At 39.6% G+C, this 25139-nt stretch overlaps 1 protein-coding gene across 1 annotated transcript in view; it reads left to right on the top strand.

Annotated features, from left to right (window-relative positions):
* The first annotated feature begins 445 nt into the window (after positions 1-445).
* Positions 446-25139, top strand: part of nkain2 (sodium/potassium transporting ATPase interacting 2) — an 81194-nt gene continuing 56500 nt past the window's right edge. Inside the window, exon 1 of the mRNA XM_044169683.1 lies at positions 446-2030. Coding sequence (XP_044025618.1) covers positions 1977-2030 — 54 coding nt within the window. The 5' untranslated portion in view covers positions 446-1976. The remainder of the gene's footprint in view (positions 2031-25139) is intronic.

A 25139-nucleotide genomic window follows, 5' to 3' on the forward strand; every position in this document is an offset into this window, starting at 1 on the left:
TGGTCCAAGATCTGCTTTTGGTTACTAGCAACCCAGTGGACCCTTGCAGGTCAGCTGAAATAATCAGGAGACATACAGTATCAGCAACTGAAGTGAGCACTCACACATGAGCAAGCAGGTCAAGTGGGCCACTCTGAACTAGCGATTTTACAACAAAATGTAGGCTACATTATGTATGAGTGTAACTGAAGGAGCTAATGGGATCATTTTGGACAATTCTGCGTATGAGCCTCCACCATAACCCACAAACAGTTATCTTTACAGGTGAAAATGCAAGCACAATTGTATGTCAAAAAGAGTAGGCTACTGAACTAAAATTTTACATTGTCGACGCTGACGCCCCCCAGTGGTACCATCACATCAAAAAAGACACAGAGAAAGTGTACACCTTTATTGCTTTGATTTTGAACTATTCCGAGGTTAAGTCTATCCACGCTTTTATTTTTAAAATCGCAACCGGAACAGCTATGTTGTTGCGTCGTGTTTGACTTGACAGATGGCAGGCGAGAGACGCTCCTCTCGGCTGTCTCTCTCGGTCCGTTGGTCCATCCCGGTTCCCCATTGTCTCCCCTTTTCACTCCTTGAAGACAACCCCGAGACGACAAACTAAACTTAGCCGTTATTCCGCTCATATCGCATTTTGTATGTTACGTTTGGAGACTTACCTCAACCTGAAATTTCACCCTGTCCCTCTTCATCCGAAATGTGGACACGCTTTTCTGTCTTTTTTTTTTTTTTTTTTTGTTGTGTTGTAGAGATTTATTCGTTGTAACGGAGGAGGCAGTGAATTAACCGACTGACGGAGCTGAGAAACTGCGGTTGTGTTGTGGAGCTGATGGGGGAGATGAACCGGAGGAGGAGGACTTGTTAGCCCAACAGAGACACCGAAATCAGCGTCCAGTAGCTGTTGACATATCTCAACATCCTAGCAACAATTTTACTCACCATTTTCTGAGTGGAGAAAACACCAAATTCGGGGGGGGGGGGAAAGCAAAGATACTGGTTTACAACGGCGGTTTTTTAGAGGAGATAAAAACGCTGTGTTTTGTTTTTGGTGTGAATGAACCCTGGAGGATGTTGCCGCTACATGCCCGGTACTTCCCCTGAGAGGAGAGCAGCTCGTCTATGAACGGAGGCAGGGATCACTTGCACTTGTTTTCACCGCCCTGAAACAAATTAGGCTGTTTCAATCAGCCAAATCCAAGTAGCTTTTACTCGTGATTATTAAATTTAAACAAAGCATTTAATCTGGGGGAATATATCCATCTAATCTCAACATCTCTCCCTGCTTTTATAGTTTTTCAGTGTTTGTTTAAGTGGCTACTGTACCGTGCTAATTCAGTGTATTCAGTTTAGACAAGGATGCGACTAATCGACGTGAGTGGCCGGACTTTCTAGTCCAGTAGAAGGTCGTAGGTCCTGGAGAAGTGGACCCTGTGTGGACATAACTGAAGAGTCAGTTTATTTGTGTCAAGAGACCAACATGATCAGAAATCTGAATTCATTCTGTGTTGTGATCAGTCAGTCAATCAAAATGCACCACACCAGCTGATTTATCAGACTACTAAACTGCCCAGTTTGTAGAGGCTTGGAAAGGGTTTTTCTACATAACCAAGCTCTGTGGATACATCAAGAACAATTTGTGGACTTGAATCATCCCCAAGGCCCACCTTCCATCTTTGATTCCTGACCTCCTGTGTATTGGAAATCCAGAGGACCACATTTCAGGCTGTTTACCTGTCAACAGCCCCTCCATTTGAATGAAGTAGTAGCCTTTTATTCCCCTGAGCTCCAGCGAGTACAGGGGCTGCACTCTGTTCGCTGAGGCCCGAGCAGCGAGCGCCTCTACCTGGGCTGCCAGCCAGCCAGACGGCCCTCCGGGGGCTTTTGGATTTTGAAGGTCCAGCTGGAGGTTTGGGAGTTTTACCCAGAGTTTCTTCACCACGTGGATCACTGGAGAGAGGGAGGAGGACACCATGGGGTGCTGTAGTGGCAGGTGCACCTTGGCCTTCATCTGTGGCATGCAGCTGGTAAGTGTTAAGATTGCTATTGATCCTGCCCTAAATGGGCAGATCAATCAGGAGAAAGAAAAGTTTGTTTTTTTTAAACTCTTGTAAGAGTTTAACAAAAAAAGTCATGACAGGGAAGAAAAGACACCTTGGTGATTAGACATGCAGCAGGGTATGGGTGGATAGATGGATGTATGGAGGAAAAAAGATGGATGACTGAAAGGTCACATTTCAGAAGTTAATAAGTGTGTAAAAGGTCATGATACAAGGTAGGATCTGGTTTGAGGGACAGATTGACGAATAGATGGATTGAATGGATGAATGGCTGTTGGTGGGAGCTCTAAGACAGTACTAAGAGTCCGTATAGAGCCTTGATGGATAGATGGAGGCTGGGAGTGATAAATGGAGGCAGTGGAGGTAAAGGAGGGATGGATGGCTGGATGACAGATGGATAGATGTATGGGGCAGGTACGTGTGATTTATGGGAACAAATGTATGGACGGAGGGAAGGAGGAATAGACCTGATATAACTGCTGCCATTGCCTCTCTGTCTGTCTCTCTTTGTATCTCATTCTCCCATCACCATCTGTGTCAATGGAAACTGGTGCCAGGCAAGACAGTAGGGAGGGAGGGATGGGTCTGTAGGTGTGTATGTGTGCATACATGTGAGGATGTGTGAGTAGGAACACAAGTGATTTAATTAAAGTCGTGTAACTCGGTAAGTTGGTCGGTCCTTTTGTGCATCCCAAACAAAAATGGCCAAATGTAGGTGATCGTCTGTCAGGTCAAGATATTTCCAGGACACTACAGTACAATGGATTTTATTAGCAGAGAAATTTTTCTTCAGTGTTCAACAATCAAGAAATCCATCACAGAAAAAGATAAAAGATAAATTTAATGCAGTATTAATTGATTGTTTTGGCTACTTAGAGGCAGTCTGTCTGCTGTTTGGTACTGGGCAGGTAGTTTTTAGTTGAAAACAGCGGCGCCTCGAAACAATGCTGAGTAGAGTTGTTAGAGTAGGCCTAAACCAAAACAGTAGTCGTGGGCCCTAAAACCAAAACAATGAGCTGAAAGATGCTAAAACGCGCCGTAGAGCTGGTGGGAACTGCAGAGTTTGGTGATAAATCTCTGTGGATCGTCACTATGAGCGACATCTTTCACATTAAACATAGTCAGTTGACCCATTGTTTATATAAAAAATATTTTAGTGCAGCTTTAATACAAAACACAACATTTTTGTTTGCTATTATTATTAAGCTTCTCACCTTGTGTAACCAAAGGAGCATTATTACTGTACATAGTAGCAAGAATAACAGCTACAGTTGGAGAAATAAGTCCAGGCAAGATTCTCTGGAGGCTACCCTGGGAAATGAAGGAAATCAGTACCTCAAGCATAGAAGCAGAGTAGGGAGGTTTAGGCAAAGTGGTACCACTCACCACAAAATAAATCCTGCATTTCTTTAAACAGCAAACTATGTGTGTATTGAAACTGAAGACGTACTGTGATATAGAATGGGACATTGCATGTGCACTGATGCATAAACATGAGCAGAAGTGCTTGTGCTGTAGCATTCTCAGCTCATGGAGTCATGTACAGTAAGTATGTGCAAACTGAAGACCTATTGTCATGTTGAATAGGATACTGTTACAGACATGATACCCTGTGTGTGTGTGTGTGTACTCAGTACAAAAGAGCACAATATATGAAAATCACCTAATTTACCGTAGGATATTAACGTGTATGACCTTCATTGTGTGAGTGTGTGCTTGTAAATGGTCTATTGTGCTGTGAAATGGGACATTGCTATGCATATTTTAATTTAAAAAAGGTTAAAAATGTCTACAGCAATGAGACTGCCACATGTGCTATACATACACGAAACACGCCATTGTGCTGTAAATGGGGATGCTGTGTATTTCCGTAGGTGAAAAAAGGGGGATGGGTTTGTGAGTGTGTGTGCTTGTGAATGAGATGCTGTCACAGTGATAGTCATTGTGTCTAATGCGGTGGAACTAATGTTATGCCATAGTCAACAACATGTTTTGCTCTGTTAACTGTTGTAATAGCTAAGCCAGCTGATACCACCGCTAGCTGAGCTGGAGGTCTAACACTACTGTATGTTACAGTTTGGCCATGCACAGTTGGCTCTGTTATAGTTGCAGTCATTTAGACAGAAGCCTCCTGATGGTGAAATCCAAGTTTTCACAAAAAAACACCAATCCTCCACAGTATGTATGGATAAAGATATTAAGCTATCTTTTATACAAGATTCAGTAGTACAGTAAGTACCCACGGGAAACCGCACTGCCCACAATCCTCTTTGTTCAAAGCAACCTAATTGACCACAAATTAAAAGACAGCCTTTTTCCTCTACTTGCTTCTCTGCTGGAGGTAATTGTTTTTGCTATGTGAGCTTCCACCTAATAGTTGACCTCGCGGAGTAGAAAACAGTGCTGGTCTGTGTGTCTTATGTAGTGGAACTGATGTCTTGTGTAACTCTTAACAGCAGTTTTTCTCCTGTTCCATTAGCTGGGTTAATTGGTAAGATAGATGATGTCACTGTAGCTGAGCAGAGATCAATGATCCAGGTTGGAGATACTATGTCTACTTCACAGCTGACATCACCATGCGTCAAGTATAATCAGTCCCACCAGGTGAAATTCTGCCAGCCTGTGATCCAAATTAGAGTAAATGCAGTGTTTTCCTTATTAGTTACCTTTATGGTTACCAGTTTGTTGGCTGTCAAACCGCAGCTCAAAGGATCGCATAAATGCTGACTAATAGCTGTTGGTTTCTGTTCATTTCAGTGATAAACTTGCAGAGACTTGGATGCGCTCTTTTTTTTGTTTGTCTCATGACCCTTTGAAAATTTCATTAGACATTTGAAAGTAGGGCTGCAACTAATGGCTTCATCATTGATTAATCTGCCAAAAATTTTTTCAATTAATCAATAAATCATTTAATCTATAAAATGTCAGGAAATACTTACAAATGCCTTTTATACTTTCCTAAAGCCCAAGGTGGCATCTTCAAATTGCTTATTTGACAAACAATCAAAACTCAAAGATATTCAGTTTTCTATCGCAAGAGAGAAACAAGACGCAAATCCTCACTATTGAGAAGCTGGAACCAGAAAATGTTTGGCCTTTTTGCTTGAAAAATGACTTAAACGATGAGTCAATTATGATTAGTGCCGATATCATTTCTGTCAATCGACCAGTTCGATTAATTGACTAATTGTTTCAGCTACATTTGAAAGGCTGTAGGGCTGATCCTAAATTAAGGTGTCTCATTGATTGGAGGATTGGCTCAAGTATTATAATCATGCGATTTGGTTCCCACACTTAAGCATATATATATATATATAGTTGGGTTTTTTTTTAAATCAACATGTCTGCTTGCAGGGTGGTATGCGCCGGACTATTTTTTGGCCTGGCACAATCACTTCCTGGAGTGTTGTCATCACTGTGAGGTTGCCAGGCAACAAGCAGATAATCCAATAAGTCACTGCGCCTGGTCAAGAAATAGTCCCGCATAATTAAACAAACAATATATATTTATCCTACAGACACGAGCGTGGTATCAATGTTCTCATCTACAGTAATTCTCAACAACAAGCAAATTAAGGTATTTCCAAAACTTTTTCTTCAGAAATCCTGTTTAAAATTAGTTTGGTTTTCATTCACTTAATTTCTGTTCACCTTACAAGGTTTTCAAATGGCAACAGTAATATTATGGTGCAAAAGATGAAACACATGCAAACTGTAAAAGGTGTATCGTAGTGCTGTGACCAGAACACAGAGGAAGATTATAAAGTTTGATGGTACAAAATAGAACAAAAAGATCATAGCAGATCAGATGGTGTTTTTACCAACACCCTTTTACACACAGATACACATATGCCACTAGTGACTCACTTTCTGTGGTGATGGTTGTGGTCCTTGTTGCTATATCAGTCCACACACCCATCAGCTGCTGTTACAAAGATGACTAAATCATCCAATGGCGTGATAGGTAACAGGACGGCAACCAGTGGCCTCGCTCCACTGGCTGGTTCATTGGAGCTTGTGCAGACGTTTGATGGCTATTTATGTTGATGGAACATTAATTATGTTGTTGGTGTGCAAGTTAATTGAATAGAGTAAATGTAGTAGAATTATAGCTTTGCAATGCAGCGTAGTGCACTATTGCAGTGAGATGATAATTCAGTGATCCAAAAGAATAGATATATAATTGATCTTTCAAAAATAAAACACCAGAGAATAGTATAGACTATCAGATATGTGTTTTAGCTGGCAGCGCAAAAAATATTTTGATAATTTTCCTGAAATACATTTTTTGAAACATCTTCAGTCAGAACCCAAGTGCACAAGATGAAGATTATATACATGTACTATAACAAGGCTGGACAGCACCCATAGGCTATCTGAGAGACAGTGTTTGTCTGTCTGTGGCAGTACATTCCTGTGACATTTCCACCATCGAGGGACATAATGAATAATTTACCACTTGGAAGCTGTGACATGAATGCAGAAACTGTATCTCTGCATGTGAGCCGTGTGTGTTACCTGATTACAAAACAGTGACTGTGCAGTCATTCAAACCCAGAAGTTAATACTTATCTAAGATGCATATCGAATAAGAAGAACCTGGATAAATCAATGTTCACATGGTGGATTTTCCAGAAACACACTTAAGTTATTTTGACGTTGGAATTATAGGCAAACATCAATTTCCAACTTAAAATAAAAATAGAAAACATTTCCTGGTGACTTTGAAATCTGGAATAATTTCAGATAGGCTCTCCCACTCAGTCTGATTCTAGTTCAACTCCCATATAATTTTGTCAGTGATATTCATCCAGTTATTTCGCAATATGCTGCATATGCATCATGCTGTTGGTTTTTCAACATTTTGAAGCAAATCCACTTTGAGGATGCTTTGAGTTGAAAGCGAACGGAGCTCCTGCACCCTGGCAACAAACATAATCTTCAGACCTCCTTCCTCATTGCCACAACTCAGTGAGATAAAAAGGCTTTGCTATCCTTTATGTACCACGCCACTTTCAACAAGGGCCACACACAATCTCAGCTCTGAGTCTATAGATTTTCTGTCGCTTTCTCTTTCTCGCACTCTAATTTGTCAGTTTTTTTCCCCCTCAGGTCTCTGTCTTCTTATATATGCCAACTCTCTATGTCTTTCTTGCCTTTTTCATCTCTTTCTGTCTCCACCTCCTCTCTCTGCTCAGAGGAATACAACCATCACACCTTGGCCACTGACTTGACTGGCAATTCATTCAATGTGTTTCAATAGAGTATGTGAACAAAGCAAGCTTTCATCTACTGGTCCAGGTGAGTACTGTTCCATTGTGCCAAATCAGTCCAACGTTAGACCTTGAGCATTGTAGATCAGTGCAAACTGCATTCATATTGTTCAAGTTGTTCTGTGATTAAGGAGTATTGTACTTTTCCATTTTTCAACTGTCAACAAAATACAATGTCTTGAAAAGTGCTGGCTTTTTGAGAGGTTGCTGGTGAATGTAGGTAAGGTGGTTTAGAGGCAGTGGGTACTAACCTGGGAATAGGCATTTTCCTGCCTTGTTTGAGCTACTGTTGATGAATTTTGTCCCTTTTGAGGACGTATATTTTTTAAATTTTTTTACTCTGTTTTCTTGAAGACATAGTTTGTTGACTGTTTGCAACCCCCATGGCTAATGTTGCTACACAAGCTTTCCGCTCTCACATGGCTCACATGCAATTTAGAATGATAACTATCGCAGATTTACCACTCAAAATTTGCAGATATTTTTTGAAAACAATGGGTCCTTGATTTCACACTGAAGTAAACAGCAGATTTTGCATTCTAGCCAATGACCACTTATTTTGTTGAATGAATTTACATCTGTTTATCAGCTGTAGCTAGCTAGCTTAAGTTAACGCTGACACTAAAACCCCTTAGAGGGATTTGGGTTTGAATGACCCTTCGCAGCGCACTGTATTGAGAACTAAAAAAATAAAAACTTACTTTGAAGACAAACTCATTAGGCCCTTCTGGTCTGGGACGTTTTTTCCAGTTTCCAGCAGAAATTTTTCAATCTTTCCAGCAGATTCAATTTAAAATAAAAAGCCAGTATTAGAGTTTTAAATATTCACATGATAGCTACATACATGATATGGTGCTGAAAGACCGAGGATAAAGCTGCATGTCCCAGTCAAAATGGAAATGGAAATAAAGAAACGGCATTGTTCATCTATTTCAGGGTAGCTCTAGTTAGCCCTAGTATTATAGTATAGTATTCTTGAATTCTTCTTAAAAATTTGATTTCATTCATTTTAACATAACCCTTGGATGGTTTGGATGCTTAATATAGAAAAGAAAAACATACTTTGGCAACAGTGGTTAGATGTATGCTTTTCATGTTAGTATTTTCGACCTTGCTGCTTCATGCTTCATTTTTACAAGAGAAAAGAATTTGAGGATGAGAAATAATTATTGGCAAAAATAATGTTATCAGCTAATGACCTTACTACTGTAGGTACAGTAGTAAGCTAGTAAGTTAACTGGGCATGCTAACGTTGGCAGCTTACATTGAAGCAGAAAAACAGTTTAATGTATTCCTTAATCTTTTGCTCTTGTATTTTTGGTTTTGTTAAGGCTAACAAAAAAAAATTACACAGCCCTCCAAACTCAAAAGTAAAGTATTGCTCCTATTAAATCCTCATGTGCACCATTTTGGCATTTAAAGAAGTCAAAAGCCAAATGATACAAGTCAAATGCTTGTATCGTTTGAAGTCATGTAGTTAAAACAGACACACTAACACTATCAGGTTCATAATAGCCTTTACAAGCTTTGCTAGTTAATTTTATTTGCAGATGCTTGTAAAAGGTACAGGAAAACAGGCCAATCAACCTGTGCCAGGAAGCAGTGGTTAAATTGCGACCGTTTTTTGGTTTTTTTTGCATGGTGCAAAAGTAATATTTCTGCTGCAGGAATTCTACCTGCAGTGGCTGAACTCTCCCAAAACAATTACAGTGCTGTTGACAGTCAGCCTCACTAGCAGATGTTCAGTTTATTTCAGGGCAGTGTGCTGCCATACACATTATTGTAGGTCAGACCAGTCTGTCCAAGCTAACAGATATTTTTAATTACTGTTGGAAACCTCTGCTTCATGACATGACACATAATGAAATTACTTCTTCATTTCTTAGTTCTCAGCCTTGATTTTCATCTTTTGCTCTTTGCAAATAAACTTAAAATTTATATAGCCTCAAATGCTGAATATTGCAATACGTGTCAAGCTGGGTAGCAAGAGAAACAGAGGATTGGACCCAAACGCAGACACTGAGGCAGAGCAGGTACAGTTAAATGATGATGAACAAAAAGGTTTAGAGTTTTTAGACAAGCAGTGGTCAAAATCAGGGAAGTAGTTCAACCAAGGCAAACAAATCCAACAGGTAGCAGGCAAAGTTCAAAATCCATGCAAAGTCCAAGGGAAACAGAAGATAATTCCAACAGAACACATAGGTAATCAAGGCCGGGACACTTAACAAACAAAAAAAGACGAGCTGATATGGGAAGCACACAGACTAAATACATTCAGGTGAAGGGAGATAACATGACACAGGTGAAACTAATCAGGGCGGAGCAAACAATCAAAACTGGCAAGAAAAGCTAACAAAGTCAGGAAGTAAAATTAATAGACATGAGGGGGAAAGGGCATTTCAAAATAAAACAGGAAATACTATACATAAACCCTCAAACCATGAAGCAAACAAGTAGCAGTACAAGCTTAGCTTCTAACTGCTTTTGATAGCAATACACTGCGTGCATAATCAGGGTGGTCTGTTGTCATGGTGAACAGTCATCTCTAGGAAATGGTCTTAAAACTCAGCATGATCAAAAATGTATGTGTCTGCAAAAAAACAAGTTTCTTGGCATTAGTTGGCTTCTATGATTCACTCAAAACTAAAGAAAACTGGATAAAATTATTCAACATTAACTACAGGCCCATCCCAGATGTTCTTTCTATATCACATCTAATTTAACTGAAGCTTTCAGTGATGAAAAGTTTTAACATCTGGAATGTCTGGAATGTTGCGATAAATAGTAAGCAAATAATACTGTATATGGGGAAACTCTTGCCTGGTCCACTTATGCTGTTTGGTTGAAAATGTGGTACCATAGTTGTTGTGCTGGGAAAAAAAATCCACCAGCCAAAGAAAAAAGCTGTCAGCGAATAGCACATTATTCTGCACTACCTGGAGTCTTCAAATTCAGTCAATACATTAAGGTTTGGAGAAAGACCAACTTTTGTAATGGAAAATGTGTAGTAAGGTGTATTTTACACTGGAATGTGTCCAAGGGCAGAGCAGAAGGCTGTTAGAGCCTCCCAGCCTGGATGTTTGAATGTTGCTGCTGATGACAAGACATCTAGAGGTGACAGAGCTTCTCTCTTCACCAATTGATCTCTGATGGCTTAGATAGAGTAACGGAAGTGTGTAGTTGTCTAGGTATTTGACCTCTACTCTTAGCTCCTGGTATCATATTTAAGTCAATGAGTCGCTTGTGCTGTAGACAGTTGTAGACCCTCCCCCTTTCTTACCTAGCCTGTGTTCCATTAGCATCTGTAATTCAATGTGTTTTCTCACACAGAGATTAGTCTTTTCTGACAGGCTGAAACATGATCATGGGTTTTCTTTCCATATTCAAAGCTTTTAATGGCTATTTTTACACAAAGCCTTGTGAAACTGTATGTTATTTGCATTTTAAGACATGTTCATTTCATGAAATTTCATGAAATCAGGCTTGTCAAGTCAGTAGTTGTCAATGTGGGTTCCTTAGCTCTCAAGGCAAAAGGATAAAATGTATAACAAGACTACAAATCTACAGCCATGCTAGCTGCTCAGGCTGTACTTGAGATAAATGCTAACACCAGCATGCTAATGTGCTCACTATGACAATGCTAACATGCCAATGTTAAGCAGGTAAAATGTTTACCATGTTTACTATCTCAGTTTGACATGTTAGCGTGCTAAGATTTGTTAATTAGCCGATGAGAATTTCATTCGTTTTGAAGTTATTTGGTCATAAAGTGTTGAATGAATTGATCACCAAAGTTATTACAGTTCATCCTAAGGATATGAATGTCTGAACCAAATTTTATGACAACCCATCTAATAATTGTGTAGAGATTTCACTCACATGTGAACCTCATGGTGATGCTAGAGGGAAAGTCAGGGGATCACCAAAGGATTCACCCTGGTGAATCTATTCACCATGAATATCTCTAAAAAAAAATTCATAGCAGTCTATCCAATGGCTGTTTACATACAGTATTTTAGTCTGCACCAAAGTGGTGGACTGACCAATGGACAGACTGACATTGCCTTCTTAAGAGCCATGCTGTTATTGTGGCTAAAAAGTCATTAACTCAATGTCTCCTATTCAGCACTTACTGTATGCATTAAACAAGATGTTAAACAGATTGGGGTTTCAGTCCATATGTTTATCTCTGTGGAAGTCTGTTTTATGTATTGAATTACACCAAAAACACATACACTTTCTTGTGATGGACCATCAGGTGACAAGAAGCCCAGGATTTTTTCATTTGTTTTGACCCCTCAATGAAAGATACAGTAAATGTTCCTGTTGGGTGCAAACTTGAAGAACTTTTATATGTAATCTTTTTCCAAAAGACTGCCTCACCAGCAGCAGGCTCACTGCTGCACCACTGTTCTGCTCTTTTCTTTGGAAAGCTTTCTCATAAACTGCAATTTTCCACCCTAGATGTTTTTATTGTAAAAGCAACACAAGTCCTTCCCCCAGTTGTGGCATGTGTTGTGAAAGCATTTGGAGGCTCACAGAAAGGGTGCAAAACTATGATACTGTATCAGCTCACACTGTCATCATAAAACAGTCCGTGAAACTGTGGAAGAGTGGAATCAGTAAAAAGTGAAATCTTTTGTGTTTGAGTTGAAAAAGCTGACTCAATCTATATTCTTCCGCAGCTCATTGGAGGCTTTAAATTGAACCCTTACACAGTTGGATTATTTGTTCTATAGTCTCAGTGATACTGACAGGCATAGTGGGAAATCACATCCACTGTATAGACCACTGTTGTGCCTCCATATGTGGCACTACACTTGTACTGCAACACACAGTATTATCTAACACCAAACAATGTTAATTCTCACTGAATAGTGTGATTGCAATACTTTATGTGTGACTTTGTCCAGATGTGCTACCAAACCACAGTTGCTACAGTCTCTGGTTAAAAATCCAACATGTTTGGTTGATAACTTGTAACATTTACTGTAATAGAGTTGCGAAGTGGGAGAGGCCGCTGGTTCTGGAAGTATTTTTCCCCTGTCCAAATTTTTCTTTTAATGATATCCTCAATATTACTCAACATAGAAACACATGCCTACATCTGAACTGTAGCAAATTTATAACACTTTATTATTGTAGTTATGAACAAAACATTACCATTTTTGCTGAATTCATCCAAAATGTACCCAGAATCTGAAACTGAATTCAGTTAAGTTGCAGATTGTAAAATCTCAGCTTTTAGGCCTTTTTCACAGAAAACATTCTGACATGTAACAGTAGGAAAAGCACAGGTGTAAACACTAAAATGAATGATGGCTGAATTTTATTCAGCTGCTTCAGTTTCAGGGTCTTGGTATTGTTCATGCTGGCTCACTGTCATACTGTCACGGCTTACTGGAACACTTGAATAGAACTGAGCCATTGTTAATGTTATTAGTAACACCTGTGCTTTTCCTTCTATGACAAGTCTGCTGTGAAAATAAGGCTTATTTTTAGCTTCTGTCCACCTTTAGCGGTGCAAGTGACTTGAAGCTTGGCAGTTGGATGTCTCTTACATTGGGAGTTGTTGTTAATATCTCACATTATGTGTTTTTGATATTTTCTAATGCAGTTGTTCATCTTTTGTACTGATGAGAGTTTTATGCCCATCCAGGTAAAAGTGCTGCAACTGTCACCTATTATTTTGTATGGAGAAAATGAATGGGACTTGCCCGAAATACCTCCTACCAAGTCATTAGACTCCCTTGATTCTGTATTTTAAATTGCAAGACGTTTATCCTTTGCAGTGGCATCTGTGATACAAGAAACAGAGGCAACGTATCAAAAGATGATACAGCGTATGGCAAACTTCAAAGGGGTTCACTACTTAGAACACAAAGCTCAGTTACAAATGTAATAACATTTATCCACAGTTAGTTTTTTTTTTTTCAGAAAAATGGCACATAACATCTTTAATACATGTCAGTTGCGAGTGTTTTTATAAACCTACATTTTCAAAGTCATCATCACTCCCCAACATCCTTCAAAACCTTTCATCTGAAACTGCTGCTGTGGAGGGCACTAACAAAGCTACTGCAGCCGCTCACATTCGATTGCTTGTTTCTTCAGAGCAATCTGGTGGCCAATTTCAATCTCCCTGCATCATATTCCCGAGTCCTGACCACATCTTTGAAAATCGCTACCGGTTTCATATCAGCACTCTGCAGTGGAGAGCGAGAGGAAAGCGAGGCGACAGCATGCAACAAAGGTCATGTACTGGATTTGAACGGGCGATACCACGGGCGCGTGTGCCTGCTGAGCTACAAAGATGTGTATCGACGGTGCTGGAAGCTAACCTTGCGCGTGACCACCACTGATGGATAAGCTGAGGTGGTGTTTGGCCAAATACTGCTCCCTCAGTCTTTACACACAGGTGGACAGACAGACATACAGGCAGACACTTGCTTTTTTGTGTTATATTTTAATACACTTCAAACTGTTGTGGTGCTGACTTTCTGTTGCTTGCTGCTCCTGTATTGCTATTTACCCCTCAAGGTGAAACACTCCCCTATTGTTCTCTGAAAAATCATATCCTGTTGATGTAGTTGTTGCTATTGTTGTTGTTGTTGCCATGAATCCTGATATTCCGCCTGCGCAGTCGTTTTGATCTTATTACATCAAAGGAGTGCTTGAATTATAATGGCGAGCGACTGCAAAGCAATGCCTCGAGCTTCATTACACATAATTATGAGATGGAGTTATGACTGGTGTCAGATGAACACCTATCTGGAGAAAAAAAACAACAACAACTGTATTTTCAGAATGAAACTGATATTTTGTTGAGTCTAATGGATTTTGGGGGGCTAGGAATGTTGCTCAGCACAGACAGGCGTCTGAAGTTATCAGCACTTGATATTTAGCTGAAAAAGCAAGAAAAATTAGGTTTTCAGGTGGGAGTGGTGATAAAATTTCATTTAGCTGTTTTTCCTGCTGCTTGCTACAGAAGTAAATTCTATTTCTACTAACGATCTAACCTCCCATCAGCAGTAAACTGACTCCTGATAAAACATCTTGTTAGACAGTCTATAAAGTTTATCATATTGTCTAGAGCTACGTAAACATGCTTAGAAACATCTAAATGGCTTTTACAGTATGTCCAATTTTATTCCATTAGACATCTTTCTTTCTCTTTTGGTTTCTTATTCTATGCCACCATATTTTTCTCTTTCTGTATCATTGTTGCCCTTGTTGCCTTGTAATTTTTCTCTCTGCGTCTCTCAATCTTTCTCCCAGGCGCTCTCTCTTTTATTCTCTTTCGCTGCTCTGCACAGTCTCTCCCGGGCCATTTGAGTTGCTCAGGGAGCTGTGAAAACGATGTCTGTGTGTCTTTGCGTCTGCATCCTGTTGGGAGTGCCTTTGTGTGTGTGTGTTCACGTGCAGGGACAGCGGATGCGGTGGAGCGTGTTAAGTCTCGCTGTAGAAGCCCTTCGACTGGGATAAGGAGCCAAGGAGAGAGGGAGGGAAGAATGGATGGTTGGATAGATATATTCATAGAGGATAGATGAATGTCTGTGTGTGGATCGATAATGGGATGGAGGGATTGAGATTTGGATGAATGAATGGATAGAGGGCCGAGGGAGATGAGTTGGGGAAGCAGGGGAGGGGCAGATGATAACAAGAGAGGATGGATCGATGATGGATAGATACCCAAGATGTATGGATGAACAGATGATTAATGGATGAACGGGTCGTTTAACACTGCAAAGTATTATCAGTTATGACCATAGATGGCAGACAGTGGAGAGAGCCAAATATGTTGGGTGTTGACTTTGTGAAAGTGGAGCAAATAATGTGTACGTGCTGTAGTCTGACAGGAGACAGCGGCAGTTTAGTGCCCATCAAAGCCAAAATTAACCTTTTGGCTGACCTTCCCGAGGACCACTAAGCTAAATAAGAGCGGGAATCCAAAAGGCCCATTAGCGGCCACTAGAGGCCATGCAACTCTTCTTTCACAACCAGACCAAATTACGTTACAAATCACAACACAATGGTTTAGGTTTGGTTAGGTTTAGGCACAAAAATAACGTGATTAGGGTTAGGGAAATATCATGGTTTGGGTTAAAATAAATACTTTGTTAAGGTAAGTGAAGCATTGTAGTTTGGATTAGGGTTTAGTTAGTGTTCTTCTTGGGAAGACAGTTTCCTTTTGGTTGCGCAAGCTAATATTACAATGCTATCTTTAGACCACACTGGCCGTTATACTGTAGATCCTTGGGTGGGTTTGACAATGTTGCATTATGAGTTTTTATTGAAAAATGTTTCAATGAATACATTTCAGTAGGAACTACAGTGGCATTCAGCTGTGTCCCTTTCATTATCTGATATTTCTCCAGCCATTTCTCCAGCTGATGGAAGTCTTTCGCTGGGTTACAGACCCAACATTAAAGAATATGAGAGAAAACTCTGTGATAGCAGAACTGTAATAAAGTGGAGAGTAGGGATATTTTGTTTCTCTTATATTATGTGTTTCTTCACTAATTACCTGACTGTTGCTGACGCCTTCGGCTGGAAGGACTGGACAGTGGCCAGAAAAGTTTGAGAACAGGCCAAAACCAAAGGTTATTGTCAAAAAAAAAGTTACCAGCCAATATGGTGTGTGACCTTTATTGATATATCTACTAAAGATTTACTGTCACTTGGTCAATATAGACTCTTCTTCAGGTTCAGAGGTTCGATTCACACAAGGACCAAAGATCCATTTTTTAACCCTGACTCCATCCTTTCATGGCTGTTGAAACAAGAAGAAACTCCATGCAATCTGATTTTTCTCTTCTGGCAGCCACGAAAAAGCAGAATCTGTGGTGAAGCAGTTCTTTCTGTTCTTTACATTTAAGAGTTTACAATGAAAGAATCTTTTATGTCTCTCACAATACTTTTGCCACTGAGTGCATCTAGTGCCGAGTACCAAGATAACAAGGAGGTGGTTGCCTTAGGCAACAGGAGGGAAGCTTTAGGCCATTATGCCAAGAAATAGGAGATCACTTCAAATTCATAGTGAGGATGAATAAGAAAAGACCTTTGACAAGCAATTTTACACTATATAATCATTATCTCTCTCTTACCTTTTCTTCTTATCTGTGACTTCATATGGGATCTGCTTATTTGTGAAATTAAAAGTTACTAGTTTTGTGTCTCTTAAATAGTTTGTCCAATAAGAGTATATATACAAAAATCCTAGGGGCTGACTCAAATTCTTTGTTCAGTTTATTGATACAGGTTTAAGTTTTTCAGTTATTTTTGTTACTTCTTTGGACTTCAGTGCAGCAACACAACAGATGGTGCAGTGTGTTTTGCCTGCAATCACAAGGTAGTGCACCATGCCTAAATTGATGATACCCAACACAATGTCTCTTTTTACTTAAATTTTTTTGCCGATGTTTTTACATTGATGCTTAAACAGTTACATCCTGGCTGATTATGACTTCTGTGATATTTGGCAGTATAATTTAAAATATAAAGAGAAACAGATGTACTGAATGCTGCATTTTGCTTCGTATCATCAAGGAACCATCAAATGTTGCACAAAAATGGCCACTTGCAAATGTGTGAGCATAAGCATATTTCCAGTGAATACATAATTCACTCATTCACCATATCTCCGACTATTTATTTGCACAATACATATTGCAAAATCTCACCTAAATGACCGAAATGTTTGATGTCCATGTCATTCCTGGCCAGAATGCCTAAAAAAACTGTCGCTGAAGCCTCAGTACATCTGGCTCAGAGTATGCTCAGTTGGTACAACTGAACTTGTCATAATGAGGCCAAAAAGACCCTCAAGTGGGACTATAGAATATAAATTATAAAATGCTAAGCCAGTTTGTTTCCAACACTTCTGGTCTTCTGGAATATCCACAGAAAGACATATCCACAGAAAACTTTTCTTGAAAAAAAAACCCAGCTCTTTTTTAATCTATACAGTTTTTCCTTTACTCTTTTATGAGGGGAAAAAAATCCTATTTCCCTGTGTGCACCCCTCACCAGCAAACCTGGACATCATCCTCTTCATTTTAAACCTTTTCTTCTCACTCTGTTGTCTCCTCTGTCTACTAGACCGTGTAAATATGTTGTATGTGTATCATGCAACTCAAGATAATTAGCCATAAATTTAACAGTTAAAAGAGTAGTTTGACATGTTTGAAAATATGATAAATTGCCTTCTTGCTGAAAGTTAGATGAGAATATGAATACCACTCTCATATCTGTGTTTTAAGATATGAGAGTGCTAATGCTAAGCTAAGTGACTTGCCTCCTGGCTCTAGCTTCATGTTTAACAGACAGGCATGAGAGCGGTATCAATCTTCTCATCAAACTCTCGGCATGAAAGTGAATAAGAGCATCCCCCAAAATGTGTAACTAAGATGTGTATTCTGTGGTTTCCAAATTTGTATTGGCAAAATAACCCTTCTCTACATCTTTTTTGTTTCATACATTGAGTTAGTTGTGCCTGCAGCTGCAGCTATTTGTTGTTGTTTTTTTAACTGATTTATGAAATTGTTTGTTCTAAAAATGTATGTTTAAAATTGCTACCAGAGTCCCAAAATATACAGTGAGACAGTGATTCAAATTCCCAGGTTTAAAAAGCTGGAACCGCAGTGAATGTCATTGACATTTTTGCTTGATTAATGACCAAAATACTTAAACAATTATAAAAATGGTTGTCGATTAATTTCATGTTAGTTACCTAATTGATTAATCCTGCCCTTGTCCTTGTCCTTTATTAAACTAACTAACACACCAGATATATATACATGACTCATGGAAAAATCCCCTAAGTCTTGCTTCCAGTTCCTTGTGCTTCATGTATTTGTAGATCGCATGTAGATGGCTTCTTCCGTTTTGACAAGTGCATTTGTGTCTTTAAAACACAAGATTAAGCACTTCAATTTACAGCCCTGATACCTGTTAGCCTCTGCGTTTTGGTAGCATGAAAAAATAACGGCACAAAAGCGGGTTTTGACAGCAGCTTTCTTATCTGTGACGGGTCACATTTTCACTGCTGCCTGCCAAGGTCTTCTGTCGCTTCTCCAAATGCTGCCATTATTTTGATCTATAAATATATTACTTGGGTCTTTGTTCTCTTACACACACACACACACACACACACACACACACACACACACACACACGCAAATGAACATTGCTATGCGATGCACCAATTCATATCCATGCACTGCCAGGCATGTACACACAGACACTGAGATGCAGAGTTCTTTGCTCTGATGTCTTACAACACGAATCCAGAGAATCCGCTTCTCCTCGCGTGGTCCCTGAAGGCACCACTGAAGAAGAGTTTTGTTTCAGTTTTGAATCCCTTTAAGGAATAGAGAAGATATTGGGTGATGTGTGAGAGCAGAAAGAGCTCAACATTACACTTTCATCTTTACCTGTAATCATTTTTCCTCCACCACTCATCCCTCTTCCATGCCCTCTTCTCCTCTCCTCTCTCTTCCTCCTCCCTCTCCTTCTCCCTCTCAGTATGAATTGATTTAGTCTTATTACCTTACACACCTGCCCTCTGGTTTGGCTCCACTCTTATCTCTCTCTCTCCTTCACATAGACACACATATACCAACTACCGCCTTCTATTTTTTTCCCCTGCTCCCTCTGTCATACTCACACATACACAAACACACAGACACAGTAATCAGATCCGGCAATCTCTTGTATTTTTGAATACGGCAGCTAAAGTGAGATATGGATACGGTCTCAGCTTTCAGCCCGGTTCCGTATCAGCATATCAGCCAAACTGTAGTCATGTCTCACCAAAATAGAAGCACAGTATGTTTTTGAATGTAGGAGACATGGTGGTAGCAGCAGTGTGTGTGTGTGTGTGTGTGTGTGTGTGTGTGTGTGTGTGTGTTTCCATACATAATCTTTGTGTATAGAGCAACGCTGTGCCTCAGTAGCATGCCACTAACCACCTGTATGAAAACTGGACACACTGGCATTATGCAAGATAAAAATACCACAAAAAAAAATAGAATATATGAATATGTATATTGAACACATAGTGAAATAAGCTTGTGCAACTTGATGTGTCCTTTGTGTTTTTATTATGGTATTTTTTAAATATTATTACTGTATATATCACAGTAGATAATATTTCCCTTCAGAATTTCAGTAGGAAGTGATTTAAATGCAGTACAAGACTCTGAGATAGTAATTATTCCACAAGCCCTCATACCTGCTGTAAAGAACAAAATAAGGTCATATAGTGCCTTTGAGAAATGACTGTTTAAAAATGTACTCATATGACTCTTTTGTGATCCGCCATGTCTATGGTTCGTATAGATATGTTTAAGCAACTAAAACTGCTTGGTTAAGGTTAGAAGGTTTTGGTTAGGAAAAGATGGCCGTCATGGTCAAAAGAAACCAGAGATGTTCTCCCACCCATGCCTACCTTTCTCCCTGTCCTAAGAAGCCATGCTATTCCCAACTTTGCCACAGAAGAGAAAGTCATAATAGAGTTGCAAAGTGGAGGGTTTTTTTCCTGCTTCCAACTTGAAAGTAAAGGCCCATCATGTTTGGTGTCTGCCAGTTGGAGTACTTCTAAGCCTTGGATGAGCATGAAACTCTCCCGGTTAGATCATCATTATAAAAGATGAGCAACAGTGCTAGAAAATATCTGGTTCTTCTGGGGCGCCCCGTGGCTTGGGGGTTAAGACGCTGGCCATGACCCACAGCGTTCCTGGTTTTAGCCTGGCTGGAGACCTTTGTTGCATCCCTCTCTCCCTCGTTTCCTGTCATCTCTCTACTGGCACTATCTAATAAAGGCAAAAAAACTGTCCAAAAAAACTATATTTAAAAAAAAAAAGAAAATCTCTGGCACTTTGATAAAAAGTCAAAGGTACAAGCATTTTTATGTGTACATAAAAATGTAAGGAGAGAAGTTAAATATGACTCCCAAGTTGCATTTCGGTAAGAAACATACAATCACTGAGCTTAAATTTCTGTTATGTGTGCTGCTAAAAATGAGTAGAAACTGTAGATAATGCTTTTAAAAAATATATATAACACATTCTGCAGGTTAAATGAATTCACTTTCTGATTCTGGGTCAAGTTTCATTGAATTCAGCAACTTTGCCGCCCTGTTTTGTTCTGCAACGATGAAGCGATTTTAATTCATTACAGCGCTGATTCACGCCTCCGACTGACCGAGGTATTGTAGTATAGGGCCGTCCGCCATACCAAACCGATGGAAAAAAACATGCTTTTTCAGAAAAGAAGTTTAAAAATTTAAAACTGGTGACCATAACACAAACATATAATATTGTTACATTGTTCTGGAGACTTCTGTGGTGAGTTTCATTGAGGATATCATTTAAAGAAAATTTTGAAACAGGAATTTACAGTGGGGAAAATAGCATTTTCACACCAACGCAAGAGGTTTTACATATGTCACTTAATGCATTTTTACAAACAACAAATGCTGTCATTTTTCTGGTGAGGACAGTCTCAATTATTTATTGTTAAAATTATTATAGATTAACTACTAGATGCACTCTTCTTTTAATATGTTGTATAAATTTGATATTAAACCGCGATTAGTATTTTGCAAACTGAAATAAACAGTAATTGTCATACATCAACATTCAAAATAAGAGCTGTAGAGACACTAGCATCTAAAACAGTTAACAAAAACTGAACATTGCGACAGGTAGTCTTTTTCTTAGAGGTTACTTGTAATGACGCCTGTGGCAACAAATGTTACTCTGCAAAGTCTGCAGATCATTTTTACATCCAACTTTCAAAAGCCAAACTAGTCCTAACTGTGTCTGTGTCGCGGTCTGTTTTTATTGGCCTATCAGCGACATCGCCTACAGTACATTAGCAGCAGCATTTAGCGGTGTGACCTTTAAAATCCATTCTATACTGTTACAGTACAAACTGGATACCATATAATGATGCATCGCTACCAGTGAGTAGTTATTCTACTGCCCATGTCTAACGGAAGGCAGCAAATTTGAAAACTTTCACTGAAAAACACTAAAACACATAACCTGAGCAAACGTTAATACGAAGCCAGTCTCTCCTCTGAATCCGACATAATCATTCACTGAGTCTGATGAAAGCAAGCCAATATCATTTGGCAATCTTTAGGCCTTTTGCAGTGCGGAGGACATGATTGATTGAAATAAAGGGAGACGATGCGTAATGCAGACAGTGTCAGCTGTCCAATCCCCAGAAAGGATTTTATGATTGATGGCAGGCAGTAGCATTTAGAAGTCTCACACCTCTGCACTGCACTCTCAGCACTCACAGTGATTACATCTGAGAGTGTGTGTGAGAGAGAGCCATAGGAACAAGGGGAATAAAAAAGCAGTGGTGTTTTGTGTGTGATTCTGCATCTTGGGGTTGATTACCGTGTCGAGCGTCTGCCTGCTTGCATGTATTTGTGTGTGTGTAAAGGTGATGGTGCAGTCTGTCCATGTGTGATTTTGTGATTGTGTGTGTGTGTTGCTGTGGAGCCCTGAGTGCTAGTGGTGATAATGTGGGACTAAAGGAGGGAGGGAGGCAGTGAAGGACAAGTGAGGATGTAGAAAGGGATAGATGTAAGGTGGAGTAAGTCAGGTATTGAGGGATGCATAGGAAGGATAAGACAGATAAACGTGGAGCATCAAGGTCAGAGGAAGGAATGGAAGGTGTGGAGGATGGATAGATGTTTAAATTAAGCTGCAGCAGATGGGGACAGAGAGACAAGGTGCTACGAAGGGAGGAAAGGATGGATAAGGACAGAAAGATGTAGGGAAGAGGTGGGTTTGAGATATAGGCAAGTATAGGTGGGATAGCGAGGGAAAGGGTAATGTTAACAGGGATATGGAAAGATGGGTCCCAGAAGGGATGGAGGAAGAGATGGAGGAGGAAGGAAAGATGTACAGCGAGGAGTGAAGGGCACAGAAAGGTGTGGCAAAAGGGAATAAACGGGTGAGATGGAGAAAGGGAGGGGAGGAGGGGAAATGTGCTGATGGGCGGGAAGCTTTAGCACTGTGGTTACTACAAGTGGTTTGTGTGTGTGTGTTTAACTGAGACTGTCCTCCCAAGAAAGGAAACTCTTGTCCATTGTGAGCAAAGCAAAGGAAGAAGTAGTGTGATGCTGTTAGAGGGAGGAGGTTGGAGTGGACGAATGGGTTAACAGAATTTTCACACAAGTGGCTGTTTGTTTCCCCTTTCATACTGACAGTCAACAGTCGGTTTCTTTTAACCATGACCACGACCATGTGGTCATTCCCTGACCTCGAACAAGTGTTAATTATTGCAACCATGACGACGAAGGTCCCCTAACCTTAATGAAGAAGTAATTCTAACCCAAACCACACTTTGTAACAGCATCTGGTCAGAAATTGCTTCCATATGTCGTTGGAACAACATATTTTCTCAGTTATTCTGCAGGACTTGTTGCTTTTACCGCTTCATAAAAGTAGGCAAATAACATTGCAGCTATCATGTGAAAACCTCATTTTAAGCATGGTCAAGTTTATTATTTTATTTGGTTAAGCACATGTTTTTTGACTGAGAAAGTTTTTGGCTTTTTATAAATCTTGACCAAAAAAAAATTCTGTTGCTGCTGAACTTTTCAACCAGTGGTCCCTACAGCTATCACATGTGATGTCATAGACCACTCCGGTCACAGCATCCACTGGGAAGGTCATCAGTAAGGAGTCAGTAGACAGCCGGAGGTAGATCAAGGAGGCAAACCTCATAGAGATATGGTTGAAAGCTTGTGTTGAGCTGCTTTTCAAAGGTCAAGAGTGATCCCTCAAGCTCAGTTTTAATAAATCCTTCCAAAACTCAGTAATGAAGCATTGTTATCACATTTAAACTACAATTTGTATATGCAGCATTAAATTATAAGTGGCACAGAAAACTCCAGGTTAACAGCTAAAGTATAAAGCAGGTAGTTTAATTTCTCTGAAAATCATTTCCTTCAGGTTTTATCTTGTTGGCAACAACTCTGAAGCATGAACTTCCTTGCAGTGGTCCTTTCCAATCACAGAAACCTCCTCAAGAAGTGTGGATGCTTTAACACTTAATCGAATGGCTCAGTGTGCCTACAGATTGATTCTGTAGTACATGCACAGTGAATCTATGTAAATTGTACCCTGGCATAGACTTACTTGCTTAGTTTCCTGCAAGAACGAAGAAAGAAAAGTTGTCATGTGGCTCAACCAATGTGCATTGTTTGAAACATGACAGGTCTTTGCTCACTTACAAACAGCGCGCATCATCTGACTATAATTACAATGACTTTCGGTTTTATTGAGACTTTGTTCACACCCCAAAAACTAATTCTTGACCTTAATAATTCAAGGTCCAAATTCTCTTTTTGTAAAGTCATACTCACATTGTTCTTGTGTGTCATTACAGCTGTCTGAGAATGGCAAAATTACTGGGTTGTGTTTTTACAAACAATCAAAAGGCCTTTTTTTAATGCTCTATTAAAAATGCAGATTGTGACCCTCAAGGTCCGTGTGTGTGTGTGTGTGTGTGCGTGCGCGCATAAATTCATCAGTGTTGTTTGTGTGAACACAAAGGCTTCATTGTACTGAGATGCACACCTGAATGCAGCATGAATTCAGGCTGCATCTAGGTGTGAAGAAATGTGGGAGCTGTTGGAAATCTCTAACTGATGTCAAATATTGGATCACGTTTTTCCTCTGATGCAGGTTGAAACCAGCACCTCAGCTACCAATGAAGACACTGAGGTCATGTCCTCTGTATTTTGGGAGATGTGGGGGATTTAGAAGCCTGTTCCTATGTGTAACTTTTAATTCATAGTGAAGATCAGTTGTGGAAATAGTCTGCCAGGTTAATAATCAGTGATTACATCAAATTACATTTTACAATTTAGGCCTCAGCTCTACTATAACCATGAATTGTTTTGTTGTGATTGAAAGACAGTAGTCACAGATACCATTTAAATTAATAAACAAGAGAGAGTCCACCCATAAGCACAGCATGCAGGTTTCTACAATTGACCAGTAGCACGGGATGTTTTTGGTGCACATGAAGCATGCATTTGCATATTGGGAAGAGAAACCTTTTATAATCTGCTGGTTCTTTTATTATTTACTCTAACAGCTTCAGTGTGGCAGGGCTCAAGCAGCCCCACAGAATTGACTTCATTTTTTTAGCTCCCAGTTTTCAGGAAAAGAAATTACGTCTTTGAAACTTTCCGAGCACAAAAGAAAAGCCCCACACTGCACCTTAAAATTAAATATCGATACCAAATTAACTTTGCTACAGTTTGCTTTGCTGCGCAGTTATCTTTCAAATATGGATCATTAGTGATTTGGGAACCATTTCAGCATTGCACTACAGAGTCTATCTGACAAATATTGGGCCCATATTTTACAGCTTAACAAGACAAAATCCACCCATCATTACTGCATGTTTACATAGCAGTCCCTGTAGCTGACAGCTACTGTTGTCATAAGAAACTATCTTGATGCACATAAAGTCATTTGTGTATCCTGTTTGTGATTGGTGCAACTGAATTATAGTCATGTGGCTATCAGGCAGTAGTATCAAGTTAAGCTACCTGGGATGTGTTTGTACAGTATATTGGCTGCAGTAGTTTAATTTTTCACACAAAGGGAAATACTAACCCAACAAACTGCTGGAGAACTTATATTATTTCCTCTGAGCTTATTATGACTCGCAGATCCATGTTCTATGCTCATATCATTTAGCCTTAATGACATTTTCATTTTAATAAATGGCCTGCTATATTGCTGAGTGGTATTATTAGCAA

The sequence above is a fragment of the Siniperca chuatsi genome, linkage group LG16, assembly GCF_020085105.1.
Source record: "Siniperca chuatsi isolate FFG_IHB_CAS linkage group LG16, ASM2008510v1, whole genome shotgun sequence".
In the NCBI taxonomy this organism is placed as follows: domain Eukaryota; kingdom Metazoa; phylum Chordata; class Actinopteri; order Centrarchiformes; family Sinipercidae; genus Siniperca; species Siniperca chuatsi.